This window comes from Sebastes umbrosus, chromosome 6, assembly GCF_015220745.1.
Source record: "Sebastes umbrosus isolate fSebUmb1 chromosome 6, fSebUmb1.pri, whole genome shotgun sequence".
NCBI classification, from domain to species: Eukaryota; Metazoa; Chordata; class Actinopteri; order Perciformes; family Sebastidae; genus Sebastes; species Sebastes umbrosus.
Window position 1 is genome coordinate 7,175,102 of NC_051274.1, and position 15,071 is coordinate 7,190,172.

The following is a 15,071-nucleotide window of genomic DNA, read 5'->3' on the forward strand; positions in this document are numbered from 1 at the left end:
TTTAAAAAGTGTCAGATACAATTTCTGAGTTGCAGGAAGTGAAGAAAGTTTAAAGTTTCAGACCCTGCAGGTATCACACAGTGGAGATGCTGTGAGCAGATCTAAGTACAACAGCGCCCCTCTGTGGAACAAACAACAACATGTATTTGTCTACTTCTGCCTGCCGGAAGTGCTCATGTGGTGTTTACGGTCTCAGTTTTTTTTTGTCCAGTGCCTGTCCAAGAGTTAAATCATTCACATGATAACTTCCCAGAATAAAGTTAAATAGCCTACTGTTGCTTCTGTTTAATATGCTCACCTCTATCAGCTAGGGGGGGAAAAAAATGTTTTAACTGTCGGATAAGTATCTCAACAAAATACTACGTAACTCTATTTTAACTTTTGTAAATATCAACAATACATTACATTGCAATGTTTTCAGCTGATGCAGTTCTTTGTACCAGATAAAGCAGTTTCTAGATTGTATGTTATTGTATTGTGGAGACAGAGCAACAGTTCCTGCTACAATGTAGCACATATGAAGAAATTAGGAAACATTCTTTACAAAAATTAAATGTAAACTCCAAGATTTTGATTCCATCTCTGACCAAAATAAAATCTACTTGGAGAAAATAGTGTCATCGCCATAGAAGCTGCAGGATATGTCAGTGCATGTCACAGCCTAAGAGACAACCACAACAACAACAACACATAATAGATGTAACTCACACTCTACCTTTTATTTACTCCTCTACTTTTTTTTTTTTTTTTTTTTTACATTTATCCTTTGATATTGCAATATATTGTTAATCATTGTTTTTTATTTGTTTGTTTGTTTTATTGACACAACAATCATTTATGACTTATATATTGTTTTCTTCCATTTACATGCATGTTCTTTTTAAATATCTATATATTGTAATTTCTTAATGCATTGTATATATGTATATATATGTTTTTGTTTTTATTTTGTTCTTTTTTTATTTTTATTTATTATTGAATTGACGCTTTGGCAATATTGTTCACCTGATAGCCATGATCAATAAAGCAAATTGAATTGATTGTAACGTAAAACATATAACATAACAGAAATAACCGTTTTTCACGGTTTGACCTGAACACCGCACGAGAGGAACAGTTTGTTTTCGTCACATGACCGGAAGTGTGTGTTGGAGGTTCAGCGCTATTAGGAAGTGTGTCTGGTCTATTTACGATGCAGCGACACACAACTCTGAAGTCTCCAAATACAACAACCGCCCCTGTACTCTAGGAGGATTAAGTATGTTTTTAATGAGCACACACGCTGCTGGTGTTGTCTTTGAGTCTTATTTATCGCCAGCTGTCTGTTGTTGTCTGTGAGTAACGTTACTCAACCTTCCCAAGCTAGTTTTAGCAAAGTGGCTAGTTAGCTAAGTAGGATCACAACCTTGCTCTGTCCGTCACCACAACCACGCCGAGCTGTCTGCTGTGTGCTGTGTGCCGGTGGTGACAGCTTTACAATAAGTCCGCTGTCATTGTCACTAGTTAGTGACTGTCGGAGCACTGCCTGGCTGTCCACGGTGTGAGGTTCATGTAACGCTAACTGTCCCTGGAGTCCTGTCCTCAGTGGTTTACACAAGAGATGACCACCTACTGACAGGCTGGCTGGCTGGCATGGATTCAGCAAGGCTGGGTCGATGAGGAGCTAGCAGACATCTGTCGTCCTTGGCGGTGAGTCAGTGAGTTACACTGTAACGTTATATTAACCTTGTCTGGGTCTCTGGTAGCTGGAGGTAAGGTCATGTTACGATGCTGCTTTGAGGCTATAACTTTATCTTAAAGGTCCCATATTATAAAAAAGTTTTTATTATAAAGCAGGCTTAAGTCCTATATAAATACTGTGAAAGTATAGAAACACTCAATCCACAGAGAAATATACACACACCCTGTATTCAGAAACTCTGCTTTTGAAACAAGCTGTCAGGATTTCTGTCCATTTTTGATGTCACAAATATACAATAAAACAGTTTTAAACGTAATCATGCTAAATGTGTCCCAGTTTATTTCCTGTTGCAGTGTATGTGAATGTCATCAGCCTACAGGAAGTAAACATGGACCCAAGCTGTTGCCTAGCAACGCAATTCTGTTTCAATGCCGTCAAAATGCGCTAAAACGGAGCGTTTCAGACAGAGGGTAAATACAGCTATATTCAAGCAGACAGTATGAGGAAAATAAAGTTTTTTTTGAACATTACAGCATGTAAACATGTTCTAGTAGCAACACAAAATACAAGTATGAACCTGAAAATGAGACTAATATGGGACCTTTAAAGTTGCTGTCGCTCTGCCAACGTTGGATAAGTGAAGGCAGTCTTCATTAAGCCATTGAGTGTGATTAGACACCTTTATTTCTGTAACTAAGTAAGCTAACTGTAATGCTGTCATTGACACGACGTAACAGTCCAGTTTGGTGTCTGCTGCCAAATTGTTGCCAATTAAATGAGCTGTCATTAGGCAGGAATGAAATTAACATCTGCACACCTGCCAAATACAGGATGAATGTTGGCTGGCGGGTAGAAATTTCAGGTCACCTGGCACTATGGCAGATAAGTATTTCTTATATTAAGACATGTTATTTTAAAAAACGTTATTCATAAGTTAAAGGTACTAAATGCAAAATTGAGAGCAAATCTATTGCCTCTCAGGCAGTGCACTGTGGCGGCCGTGAGCTAGCCTTGGGGCGTGCAATGCACGGCTATGTCAACAAAGCACTGAGAACCTCCGATTACAACACACACACACAGAGGGAGAGTGACTTCATTCTCTGCTCAGGTAGACATTACTCCTCTATATCTTTACATAGACAATAGTTGTTTGCTGATATATTAATGCTCTGAATGTTGAATAGAGAACAGGGATTGAGGTTGCATGATATATTCCATATTTCCACTGTCGGGTACCACTTACTCAGTGTTTACAATTCTCAAGCGTTACACACATAGATTTCAGAAGTGGCAGACAATGAATTGAGTGGCTGGTAGAAAAGTTAAGTGTCCTTAAACTTAAAAACTTAATTTCAGACCCTGTGTCTAGGTCATAAAAGTAAGAAGAATAACAGTTTAGAGATAACGTTATCTCTGAACATTACGTTACATTGCAATAAAAAACGTCACATAGACTGTAAAATAGCGTGGCTGTATTCAACGTTAGGACACGGGCATGTAACTGCCTCATAGAACTTGACTGGAGTCGTATTTGGTGTCCTCAGTCAGTAAGAATGACAATACTCCTAATGTCAATATCACATGTAAACGGTAATAAGCAGTATAATAAGGTTTTATTAGGCAGTTGCCTTGTGTCTTGTATGATGACATGTATCGACCAACTAATAATTCTTTCAAGTCACACTGGCTCAGTTTTCAAGGTAGATTGAAGTGGCCTCATATGAAACTAGTAAACCTAAGGAATCCATTGATACCAACCATGCCATACTAGCTTGTCGTGAAGGAGACTAAGTAATGCTCCAAAATTACGCCTAAGTTTGGTGAGGAAAAACTGGCATGGTGATTCTCACAGGGGTCCCCTTGGCGTCTGACCTCAAGATATGCGAATGAAAATGAGTTCTATGGGTACCCACGAGTCTTTGTGGCAAAACAAACAAGTAGTTTTTGCATGCAGTATACATTTGTTTTTGCCTATTCTTAAATGGTGTCTTTCTGGTGTGTTCTTTATACAATGACAGTTTCCCTAAACTTAAATTGACAAAAATCGCAATACATGGCCTTGCTTACAGTATCGCAGTATATTGAATCATTACCCAAGTATCATGATACTTATCGTATCGCCAGATTCTTGCCAATACACAGCTCTAGTACTTACCTGTGGCTATGAACAGAGTAACTTTTTCAAATGCTCGATTTTAGAATGGACTTTGATGCAGATGATGGCTCACCCATACAGGAGAACAGAGTTTTACGACGACAGAGTTTTCATCTTAACAAAATATATCTCCTGTGTTTATTAGGCATTGGACACCTCCCCTTGTGAGGGCTACAACCGAGAGGGTCGTGCTTTTCATCGTCACAATTTCCTCCCACACCTTGGAGTAGCTCTCATCATCCCTGAGCCACCAGGATGTTGGAGGGCCTTGTTGCCTGGGTGCTAAACACATACCTGGGAAAATATGTCAGCAACCTGAACACAGATCAGCTCTCCATCGCCCTTCTGAAAGGTAATTACACATGCACCTATCTTTCTGGTCACTTAAAATGATTGCTGGTTGTTTTATAATTTACGTTTTCCTTCATCCTCCTTCTTCCTTTCCTTCTCATCCTGAATTGTGTTATACTGACAGGTGTTTCTATTATTTTGTCCACCCCATTTATGTCATTGAGGGTAGACTAAATAACACAAACACCTCTATCTATAACACAACACAGTTCAACAGGACCACAAACTTAATCCTCCAAAATGATCATACAGTTGAATCAACACCTCTCTAAAAGAAACTGAACATTATAACCTTCATGAAGGGAGGATTTATTGTATTAGACTGCATTAGTTTTAGCTAGGTGTACCTAAGAAATTGGCAACAAAGTGTACGTCATAGTAGGAACTGTGTTAAGACATTTAAAACCAGTGGTATAATCCTTTACACTGGAACAATCATTTGCTCACTGTGTAACACACACTTATAACCAATTTGAATTGGTTTAAATTGAAATCTTCAACACCTGTTGGGAAAATGAGGCAGCCCAAGCTTGGTAAAGACGGTGTTTGTCTGTTTCCTGTCGTTCCTCAGGTGCAGTGGAGCTGGAGAACCTCCCTCTGAGGAAAGATGCCCTCCGAGAGTTTGACCTGCCGTTTGAAGTTAAAGCAGGTGAGACGCACTGACTGATGACCTCACAAAGGTTAAACACAACGAACCAAAACTATAACCAAAGTGGAATAGGGGACTGCTCTTAAAGGCAACGGCTGCACATTTGCCTTTCTTAAATTAATGTGATTTTTTTTGTTTGTGGTTAAAGACAACGTTTTTGAGCTGAAGCGCAAGTAATAATTTTTACTTTGATAAAGATTATAATGACAATTAACTTTAGTCTTTGTTTTTAATTGATAACCGCTGATAAACAAATCAAACTATTTGTAGCCTGTAGGGGCAAGTAACATTTACGGTGTTTTATATTGTGCCTGAAAATAGAAGATAGCAAAATGTTTGGTGAATAAAGCAGAGCGGAGTTGCGCAACGTGTTTAATTTTGATGAACTGAACTCAACAAAGTGTCTACTTTCAAATTCTATTGTCAGGTAGAAATGTCTTAAAAAGATCAGTTCATCCAAATCACAAACATCCTACAGATGGTTGACAAATGTAAAGGACAAGCCAACATGCAGAATGTTAGGAAGGGAGTGTCTCATGGAGCCCGTCATCGTTTTGCCCATCATAACAAACTGAATGTGGATTTTCCTGTCTGGTGACGTGTGCTCTAATGTAAAGACGGAGGAACAGCATTCTTCATCGTACATGCCTGCTTTCACAGCTGAAATGAGATGAGTCTGAGTGAGTTCTGAAGGGAAAGTCAGGGAGTTTGATCTGAAAAAGAGAAATAACAATGCTGGAGACAAATAAGGACTCCTGGAAGCCAATGGAAGGAATCCTAATATAGTTATTCTCCAGCACTGATCTGTAACATTGTTGTGTCTCTAGATGTAACAGATATTATCTGCATTTGGCCGGCTCCAGTCTTTTGGCTTGTTTATGCCAAAGCCACCCTCGCTTCCTCTGAAGGTGGCTGGGACTACCTCGGAGCCTGAGCAGCATCGCCCTCTATGGGCGTAAATGATAAAGTGAAGCTCCCCATCAGCACCTGAATGAACAATTCACGGTGACCCGCACAATACCTTGAGTCCTGTGACCCAAAAGTCGAACAGGCTGGCATCGAGGTCAGAACAGGACGAAAGTGGAGGGCGGCTGTGGCATGATGAGGCTCGGCTATAAGGCAAAGCGTGTTGGTGGGCACGGTGACTCGCGTTTTATAAAAATCACTTTTTTAAAATGTCAATACAACCCTTCTAGCACAAGATTAAAAGAGATTATCCAAAAACATCTGCGGAAACTTTACAAATGCTCTCTTACCTGGCTCAAAAAATACCTGATTTGCATCTTGTTTCAACAAAAATGGCCTACGTGCTCGAACTCAGGCTGTGTTTCCTCTAGTGTGATCCATGCGTCCTCTTGTCTTTCACCAGGCTTCATTGGAAAGATTACCCTCCAGATCCCTTTCTACCGGCCTCACAGTGACCCATGGGTCATCTCCATGTCCCAGCTCAACCTGATCATCGGCCCCGCCCAGCTGCAGGAATATGATGGAGAGAAGGAGAGAGAGGAGGAGAGAGAGCGCAAAACACGTCTCCTCAAGGCCCTCGAAGACAAATTCAAAGTAGGTTGAACAACGCTACGGATTATAAAATGTGCTTTTTGTTTGTCCCACCTGTGGTTAGGATTAAAAATAACAACATCCTCCCTCATTTTTTTTATCCATCCAGCAGTTAACTTTTCTGGTCTCTAATGAGCATTACAGCCTCAGAGTGATGCTGGAGTAGCTACATGCTTGTGCAACATATACATTATTTTGTGCTGCATGTCACTTTACACAAACACAATTTATTTATGTTTCTGAACTATTATTTCCGGTGTTCTCACGATGATTTTAACCTCTGTTGGTTGGACGAACCCGATACCGTGTCCGGCTGAGCTGTGTGTTAAAACACTGCCTTTAAAAACTTCATTAAATGCTCTGGTGGTCTCAAAATTGCTTCTAAAAGACGAGGCCTTAACGCTACTAAAACAACACTCCAAGTGTATTTTGTTCAAACAATGTTTGTTTGGCAATGATTTCAATATTTGAGTTACAAAATCAACACACGAGAAATTGTATTTTTTATATTGATTGTACATACTCGACTTTGGATTCTTTTTTGTTATCTTATTTACATTGTTATTGATCTTATTTAAATATTATCTAAGTTTTACTTGATTATATTTCATTATTATAATAAAACTACTCCATTTGGAGTCAAAATTATACAATTTAGTTGACTTTTTATTGATTTTATACTGTGCACAATGGTAGAATGTGATGATGCACAGGGTAAATGTCATGGCCAAAGGCTCCATTGTGTGCACATAGCCTCCTGTAGTGGATAGCAGTAGTATTTTAGAGCCAGATTCTCTTTCAAGAGGTAGAAAACCCATTTGGCACACTTTGGGTATCCAAATGGCCAAATGGAGAGTCTGCCTGGTCCTATCCTTACTAAAACCTTTGTAGAATCGATGTTCTTTGTGTTATTTATATATGCTTTGGCACAGTTGTAGTCAAGGAGTTGCTGAATGAATTCAGCGGCATCTCTGTGCATAGCATCATTATATAATGGTGTTATCCATTGTCTAATCTAGAAAACATTTTAGGCTAGATAAAAATGTAAATTATTTTTGGACCATCACAATTTACTCAGGCATAGTGACAGTCATGATGTTACTTACACTGGGGATGAATTCTCTGAGGTCTTACCTATCCATAGAGACCAATATCATGCATATAGACCTGGTAGTTGTGGAGCTATTCTTGATTTATTTTGGGTATGTCTGTCTAGGCGAACCACACCTTCCAGCACCCTAGGGCTTAAGATGTTAAATCTGAGACAAAGAGAGCACCGATATCAGATGGTTCTTGTAGCAGCATAAAGTGTTTACGTGTCAGAAAAAAAGAATCCCTGATTCCCACTTAGGAAAACGGATGGCTTTACCTAAATCAAATAATGGAATTGAATAATGCATCTTGGCCTACTCTGTGTCCGTTGCCACCTTCACTTATTTTATCGTGTCTAACTTCAATTCTTCTCTCTCTACTAACTTACATTTTTTATCTTTTAACTTCTTTGTGATTGCTGACAGTGTATGTACTGTATGTGTACTGAATATATACATAAATAGTATGTGTTTGTCTCTTCCAGAGTGAGTGTGAACAGAGAGGAGAGTCTTACTGGTATTCCGTCACTGCCTCAGTGGTCACCAGGATTGTGGAAAACATTGAGGTAAGCCATCCTACATCAGATACTAGAGCTGGGAGTGTGTCAAAACAACGCATGTATTGTATGCATCAGTTCAATCAATACCCCCGGGGTGGTTGTTATTGTTAAGTTACAGTCTCAACTTTGATTTTTCTGGCTTCTGTGTAGCTGAAGATCCAAGATGTGCATCTTCGATTTGAGGATGACGTCTCCAACCCAGAGAAACCCTTTTCCTTTGGGGTTTGCATCAACAACGTTTCTGCTCAGAACCCCTCCAAAGAGACGGTGAGTGTTCACTCAAAGTTATTTTAGACTTCATTCTGTTTCATTTACACTTTTAGTAAATAAGAAGAAGTTAAAGTTTATTCATATTCATGAGAACAGGTGCTAAAGTGGTCCAATTTAATTTTTGAACCAAAAAAAACAAACATTTCTTTAAAGCTCCGCTTTGTGTTCTCAAACTCTGCCTGGCTGGCACTCGCGTTTCCACCATGAAGGTATTCCATTATTCCACTGTTGTCTTCCTGCAACACGTCACATCTGAGCGAGACTCTTTCCATAATGTCAGACACTTCTAATAACAATCAGAGCCTCTCATGGCAAAAACAAGCACTTTTAGTGGACGTAAATGACGGTGCCAGCTTGCCCCAATAGGATTGCATTGCAGCCCGTGAACAGCTGCCGTCTACAGCTCTCTCCCTCAATACTGAACCAATTTCAGAAATCGTTGTCTCTATTAGTCAGTTGAGACAAAAACATGCAAATGTAAATCCAATTTTATTGTCACACATTGTACGTAGCACAGTACAGCATACAGTGAAATTTAGTTTGGGTGGTGGATGCCTTGCTCAAGGTCACCACGGCAGTGCCCAGGACGCAAACTGGCACCTCTCCAGCTACAAGTCCACACTCCAGATTTGGTCCGTGTGGGGACTTGAAGCGGAGACATTCCGGTTCCCAAGCCAAGTCCCTAAGGACTGAGCTACCGCCGCCCGAGACACGGGAAAATAGGGTCCAGGTTGAAAAATACTGAAGTTACCCTTTTAATATTTAATATACATTGTTGTTAAGAATAATTAAATAAATAAATAATGCTACACTATTTTTATATTGTAATTGATCCAGGACTACTGCAGGTCTTTGCTTTAAAGGTTAACAAGGATTTTATTTTTATTTGCAGATCCAGAAGCTCCTCCGACAAAAGCAGCTGGAGATAGAGGACTTCAGCGTCTACTGGGATACAGAGTGTGAAATGCTGGGAAAGCTTCCCCTAAATCAGATCCAGGTCAGACACACGGTGACCGTTAACCTTAGTTCTGAACTTCACAGTTAACCACTTCACTTTTCTTTTAGACAAGGTTCATCCTAATTTATACCTGAGCAGACTGAACCGTACGACTAGCGCAATAGAGACATTCCTGTTACTCGACACACACAGCACTGAATGATAGTGATTTCTTGTTTGTACTTAGGGTTAAAAGTGACTTGTACTTCCATGCGTATTTAATCATTTAATGCCCAACCATACCTGGAGATTTTCAGTAATGAATGATATCATGGATCATTAAATCAATGCTGCTTGGTAGGGCTGTGTATTGGCATGAATCTGGCGATATGATACGTATCATGATACAGGGGTAACGATTCAATATATTGCGATATATTGCGATTTCCTTTTTTTAATTTAATTTTAGGAAAACTGTAATAGTATAAAGAACACACCAGAAATTTTAGAATAGGCAAAAACAACAAATGGATATTGCATGCAAAAAAATAGATGTTTTTTTGCCCCAAACTGCATGGGATTATCATAACGTGGGCATGTCTGTAAGGAGAGACTTGTGGGTACCCATAGAACCCATTTTCATTCACATATCTTGAGGTCAGAGGTCAAGGGAACCCTTTGAAAATCACCATGCCAGTTTTTCCTCGCCAAAATTTAGCGTAACTTTGGAGAATTATTTAGCTAGTATGACATGGTTTGTACCAACCTTAGGTTTTCTAGTTTCATATGAGACCGTATAACATATATCTTCACTCTAGCTTTAAAACTGAACCCACTACAACCTCGGAAAGATCGAGTAGCGGCCGGGCCCGATGGCAGGCCGTCAGGCTTTTAGAGGTTAATAAAAAATCAATACAGTGTTTTGGAGAAACGATACAGTATTGCATAACATAATATCGTGATACTCATGTGCATCGATATTTTCTTACACCCCTACTGCTTGGTGGAGCACTTGTACTGTAAGACCTGTGGAACCTGCCAATTAGACCTCCTCTTGGCTTTATCTCCAGCACAAGAGATAAAGTTCCATATGAATAGTCCGATTGTTTTGTAACCGTACAGGATGCGATGACCGAGTGCATGCAGAGCCGTGAGCATCAGTACATCTTCGAACCAGTGTGTGCCTCCGTGCTGCTCAGAAGAAACGCCTCAAAGGAGCCTCTGAGGTCCCGACACACCCCACGGATCGAAGGCCAAGTTCAGCTGGAGCCCATGTCCTTACGCCTGTCACAGGTCTGTATGATCACCCAAGCTAATGTGATTACGCTAGGGCCAGACTGCCCGTGTGAGCAGTGCGTGACTGCTGGTAATGTGTTCAGTTATGTGTGTGTGTGTGTGTGTGTGTGTGTGTGTGTGTCTGTCTGTCTTGTCTGCAGCTAATCTCGCATACTGTACTGATATTTTCTGTGCTCCTTTATGACTGTATGCTCAAGGAGCAGCAAGCGATCAACAGCTGCTTCAGTAGTAAAACACATTTCCAGCACTTGGCGAGGCTAAAAACAAGCCTTACCTTGTCTGTCGCAGGCCACATTTTGGCCTTTGTCGTGGCTGAATAACTGACATCCATAGAAATGTTCGGTCTTATGTTGCAGCATATGACCAATCACAAACATGGACAAGTCTACTGTCGGCAGAGCTGCGTATTATACAAACCAAGAGTAAACTATAATATTAGACAAATACAAAGAATTTAAACACACAATCCAGACTAAAAGTAACACAGTTGAAGCTGCTAAATGCAGGAAGGACAGCTGGCAAAAGAAAGAATTGCCGATGTGTGAATGCGTAAATTAACAGACTTATTAATTTAACGGAATACTCAAAGTCAGTCATCTAGATGTGACAGTGATATATAAATAGCTTTCGAAACAGAAAGGAGGAATAGATAACATTTATCATATTATAGCTTTTAACAAAGTTGTGGCGTGTGTGACTATTTCAGCCTTCTTTCAGCTGCGTCCTCTACTCCGGCGGTGTGAAACGGACTTGAGAGCAAGTAAAAATATAAATATAAAAACATAATTCAAAACGATAAGCACCCACAGCATACAGCCAGCAGTCCTTCCTGCATTTGTCAGTTTAAACTGTGTTACTTTTAACCTGGATTATGACTGTAACTTCTTCGTATTTGTGTAATATTATCATACAATCTGAACACCAAGCTCTGATTGGTCAGTAGGCGGTGCTTTTATACGAGTTGATTTCTTATCTGGAACATAACCTGCTCCAGAGCAGGTTAGCTGTTCAGCACAAGTTACCATGGCGATCTACCCCGGTAAGAAGTGAACCACCGTCGTTGGACGGGAAACCCTGAAGGGTTAAACCTGAATTTACCTCGATTACCCCAAATCCTGCTTCGTAGTACAGACCTCTGGTGAAGAAGCAGCACTCTACTGAGTGGACTTTTCTAGTTATCTTATTTAACAGGAGCATGCAGACAGAGCAGTGACTGAATGTGTATGTTTGTTCTCTTGTAGGTCCAATACCAGCAGATCATGGCATTCCTTAAAGAGCTGGACCGTCGGGAGAGAGAGATGCTTTACCGAAAGTGGAGACCAAAAGTACCAATTTCTGGGAGGTAAATTCACACTTATGTTATCGTGGGTCTGACTTTCTTACACTTGCAAACTTCTTCGGACACAAAATCTGATTCAGACTCTGTCTCTCAGAGTGAAACTGAATTTCACTGCCACATGCCACATCACATTTCACCACTCATATTGTTTGTGTAGTACACCTTTGACTCCTTGAATCAGATTTGAGCCTGTAACGTTGTTTTTTTCCATGCAGCTGCCGACAGTGGTGGATGTTTGCCATCCAGGCCAACCTGAGTGAAATCAGGGAGCAGCGGCGGCGAGGCAGCTGGAACTTTGCCCTGCACCGGGCGCGAGATGCCCAGACCTACACTAGCCTCTACTTCAGAAGGCTCAAAGGAATCCCACTGAGTCCCGAGGAAGAGGTACTGCACTGTAACACAGACATAATGCATCAGCAAACATTTAAGTAAATATATGGCTCGTATCCTTAAACATAACCCAAATATCGAGTCTGAACAACCAAGCCTAACTAACATTGATGTTATATTGTCCCTCATATTCCCTTTATTTTACTAATAGAACTCCTAAAACAGTCTGATTTACCAATATCACAAATAGGATGCACACAGGTTCCTAAGCTTTTCCACCTAGAGTTGTAGAGTTTAGTTAAGTTTTGTTTTTTTTAAATAATGGATAGACCCAAGTTGGGTTGCAAAATGATTCAAGTTGGAAACTTTCCATGGGAATTAACAAGAATAAAATGGAAATATAGGGGTTATTTGCTCAGTGTGTGTTTACCATATCAAATGCAGATATAAACAAACCATAAGCAGACAAAATTGTAAACCCTTCTAATACAAATTAATAAGTCAACAATTTAATTTAGTTTAACTTAAATTTGTCCATCTACATTAGCTCCACACATCAGATGGTGCATGTGGCATTTGTTCTGTAAAGATGAGGAATAAAAGCTAGCGAAAAGCACTAATGCAATGCCATGTATAGATAAATAGCTAAGCGTTTTTTCCTTAACCCTCGTGCTGCGTTCCAGACGACTCGGAACTCGAAAATTTCCAACCTCTTACTAGAAAAAGTGCAAAGGAATGCCACTCGGAGTCCGCTCTGAGTTTGCTCTCGCTGGTGGGTGGTGCTTGGTATTTCCTCAACTGATCTCAACATGGCGGCCGGGTCACAAATTTTCTCATTTTACAGCTAAACCGTACACTAAAAATATATTTCTGAATATGTTTTATGCGAGAAATAGGCATTACAGTAACAGAATATTGATTCATATTCGTTTGATCGGAATTCGCGAGTGATTGGCAGCTGCTCAGAGACGGTAAGGCTCCAGGTCGGCTCTGATTGGTTGTTTTCCTCCGGCCTATGAAATCTTGCAGTTGCCATTAGGAGAAACGGACAGAGAGGCACATGATTTTTTTCAGATTACCTGTCTCATGCACTAATGTCAGGATATAGTGACCGTTTTATAAAAATAACTTTTTTTAATCATATGTGCTCCAATTCCACCTACTGCTGCTTTAAACACGTGCACAACAGATACTCAGAAGCTTTCTAGAGCTGCAATGATGACTTAATGCATTACTTGATCAACAGCAACTCATTTGCAGCTAATTCGTTGTTTAAGTAATTTTTTTTTAGCAAAAATGCCAAAAATCTAAAGCAGAGAGAGAGAAGTTCAAACTCTGGATCCTTTCTCGCCTCTGCACAGCTGATCGATCACAGCATGAAACGGGCGTGAATGTTGGATTGTCGGTTTCGGAAAGGTTACAAAAATTGTCAGATGCAACACCCCCTTAATATGACATCAGAAAGGTGTGGAGGGAGGGGGTTTCCCGAAGCTATTCGAGCATCCGACAAGCCGTTCTGATGAAGCATATTAGCAGCTTAAAGGTCACCACACCAACCTCATTATCCAGCTTTATTCCCCTCATATTTACATAATGTCTGAGCCGTCCTCAAGTACACGAATAGTTACACCCAGTTAAATGTGTTTGTCAGTATTTTCCACATGCTGTGATGCACTAAGGTAATCCCAGTTTGGTATTTTGAGATGATGCAACACGCTTACAAACACACATCGCTGACGTTTGAGCTTGTCTTCATCACCTAGGATGAGCTGGAGCGAGTGGAAGAGGAGCAGACGTTAGAGGAGCTGCAGAGCCTCCGAGAAATTGTCCACGACTGGTTTCGAAAGCAGGAAGAGATAGCAGAGGTGAGATGAGATGATTCACACATATGTTGCTCAGTGGTGTATAAAATTAAAGTTCCATCACATCAGTGGTCTTTGTGGCCCTTGTGGGAAGAGAAAAGCCCTTCTGACTTAGGTTAAACTCCTATTAACTCCACTTAGCTATCAACTGTTTGTGTCAGTTGACTGTTTGTCAACTGTTTGTGAACGCGCCTCTGTCTCCTCTTCCAGTATGTGCGAGAGCCCAGCAGTGAGCCCCAGCCCTGTTTACCCACCACATCCATCCCCAAGAGTGGGAGCTCAGGAATGATCCAGTACCTGCAGTCTTGGTTCCCAGGCTGGGGAGGCTGGTACGGAGATTCCCAATACCCAGACAGGCCTGAAGAGCTCCTGCCCAGTCCATCCACCTGGGATATTCTAGGTGAGAGACACACACAATCCTTTTCTGGTGCCAAAGAGGGACTGACAACATTTAGCATCACCTGTCACCTGTCTGTTTTATAAGCTCTAGCAGAAGTTGCCACCAAAAGATTGGTTTTATTTGCATTGCATATTCTGTTACATATATAATCGGTAAGCGAGGGTAGCAACGTTTCCGTTCCCTAGTATCATCTAGTATTGTGTGTGGCAAAGAAATCCTATGCTATCCAGGCATTCTGGCTGCTGACCCTGGTGATATAATGCTTCTCCAGCAGAGACAGAAGACTTGTTCGACCCGTTGGAGGACTCTCACACTCTGAACACGTTCACCAGGCGAGATCATCTGTTCGCCCGTCTGGACTTCTTACTGGAGAAGGGCGGAGTCACGCTCTTCCACCAGGACAGGAGGGGGGGGACACTGCACGAGAGCGGGGTCATCCAGTTGGAATTCTCAGGTAAACAGACGCAGTGTTTGGACACATGGAAACGTGTAAATTTTGCAATGTTGAAGTGCATCAGTATGCCAGTATGATCCAGATCAGTGGAGTTGGACATTTTTAGTGCAAAGACAATTAGTTAGGGGTGGGTGATATG

At 40.8% G+C, this 15,071-nt stretch overlaps 1 protein-coding gene across 5 annotated transcripts in view; it reads left to right on the plus strand.

Moving 5' to 3' along the window:
* The first annotated feature begins 1,140 nt into the window (after nucleotides 1-1,140).
* The window catches only part of vps13d (vacuolar protein sorting 13 homolog D), a 62,876-nt gene continuing 48,945 nt past the window's right edge, over nucleotides 1,141-15,071 (plus strand). For 2 of the 5 annotated variants that reach the window (XM_037771821.1, XM_037771824.1), the window contains exons 1-13: nucleotides 1,144-1,689; nucleotides 3,982-4,188; nucleotides 4,759-4,836; nucleotides 6,206-6,396; nucleotides 7,970-8,050; nucleotides 8,195-8,311; nucleotides 9,207-9,311; nucleotides 10,374-10,544; nucleotides 11,789-11,889; nucleotides 12,102-12,270; nucleotides 13,980-14,081; nucleotides 14,289-14,478; nucleotides 14,750-14,932. In XM_037771821.1, coding sequence (XP_037627749.1) covers nucleotides 4,092-4,188; nucleotides 4,759-4,836; nucleotides 6,206-6,396; nucleotides 7,970-8,050; nucleotides 8,195-8,311; nucleotides 9,207-9,311; nucleotides 10,374-10,544; nucleotides 11,789-11,889; nucleotides 12,102-12,270; nucleotides 13,980-14,081; nucleotides 14,289-14,478; nucleotides 14,750-14,932 — 1,585 coding nt within the window. In that variant the 5' untranslated portion in view covers nucleotides 1,144-1,689; nucleotides 3,982-4,091. Of the gene's footprint in view, nucleotides 1,690-3,981; nucleotides 4,189-4,758; nucleotides 4,837-6,205; nucleotides 6,397-7,969; nucleotides 8,051-8,194; nucleotides 8,312-9,206; nucleotides 9,312-10,373; nucleotides 10,545-11,788; nucleotides 11,890-12,101; nucleotides 12,271-13,979; nucleotides 14,082-14,288; nucleotides 14,479-14,749; nucleotides 14,933-15,071 lie in introns of all 5 variants that reach the window. The other 3 variants (XM_037771823.1, XM_037771825.1, XR_005207177.1) reach the window with 2 other exon arrangements.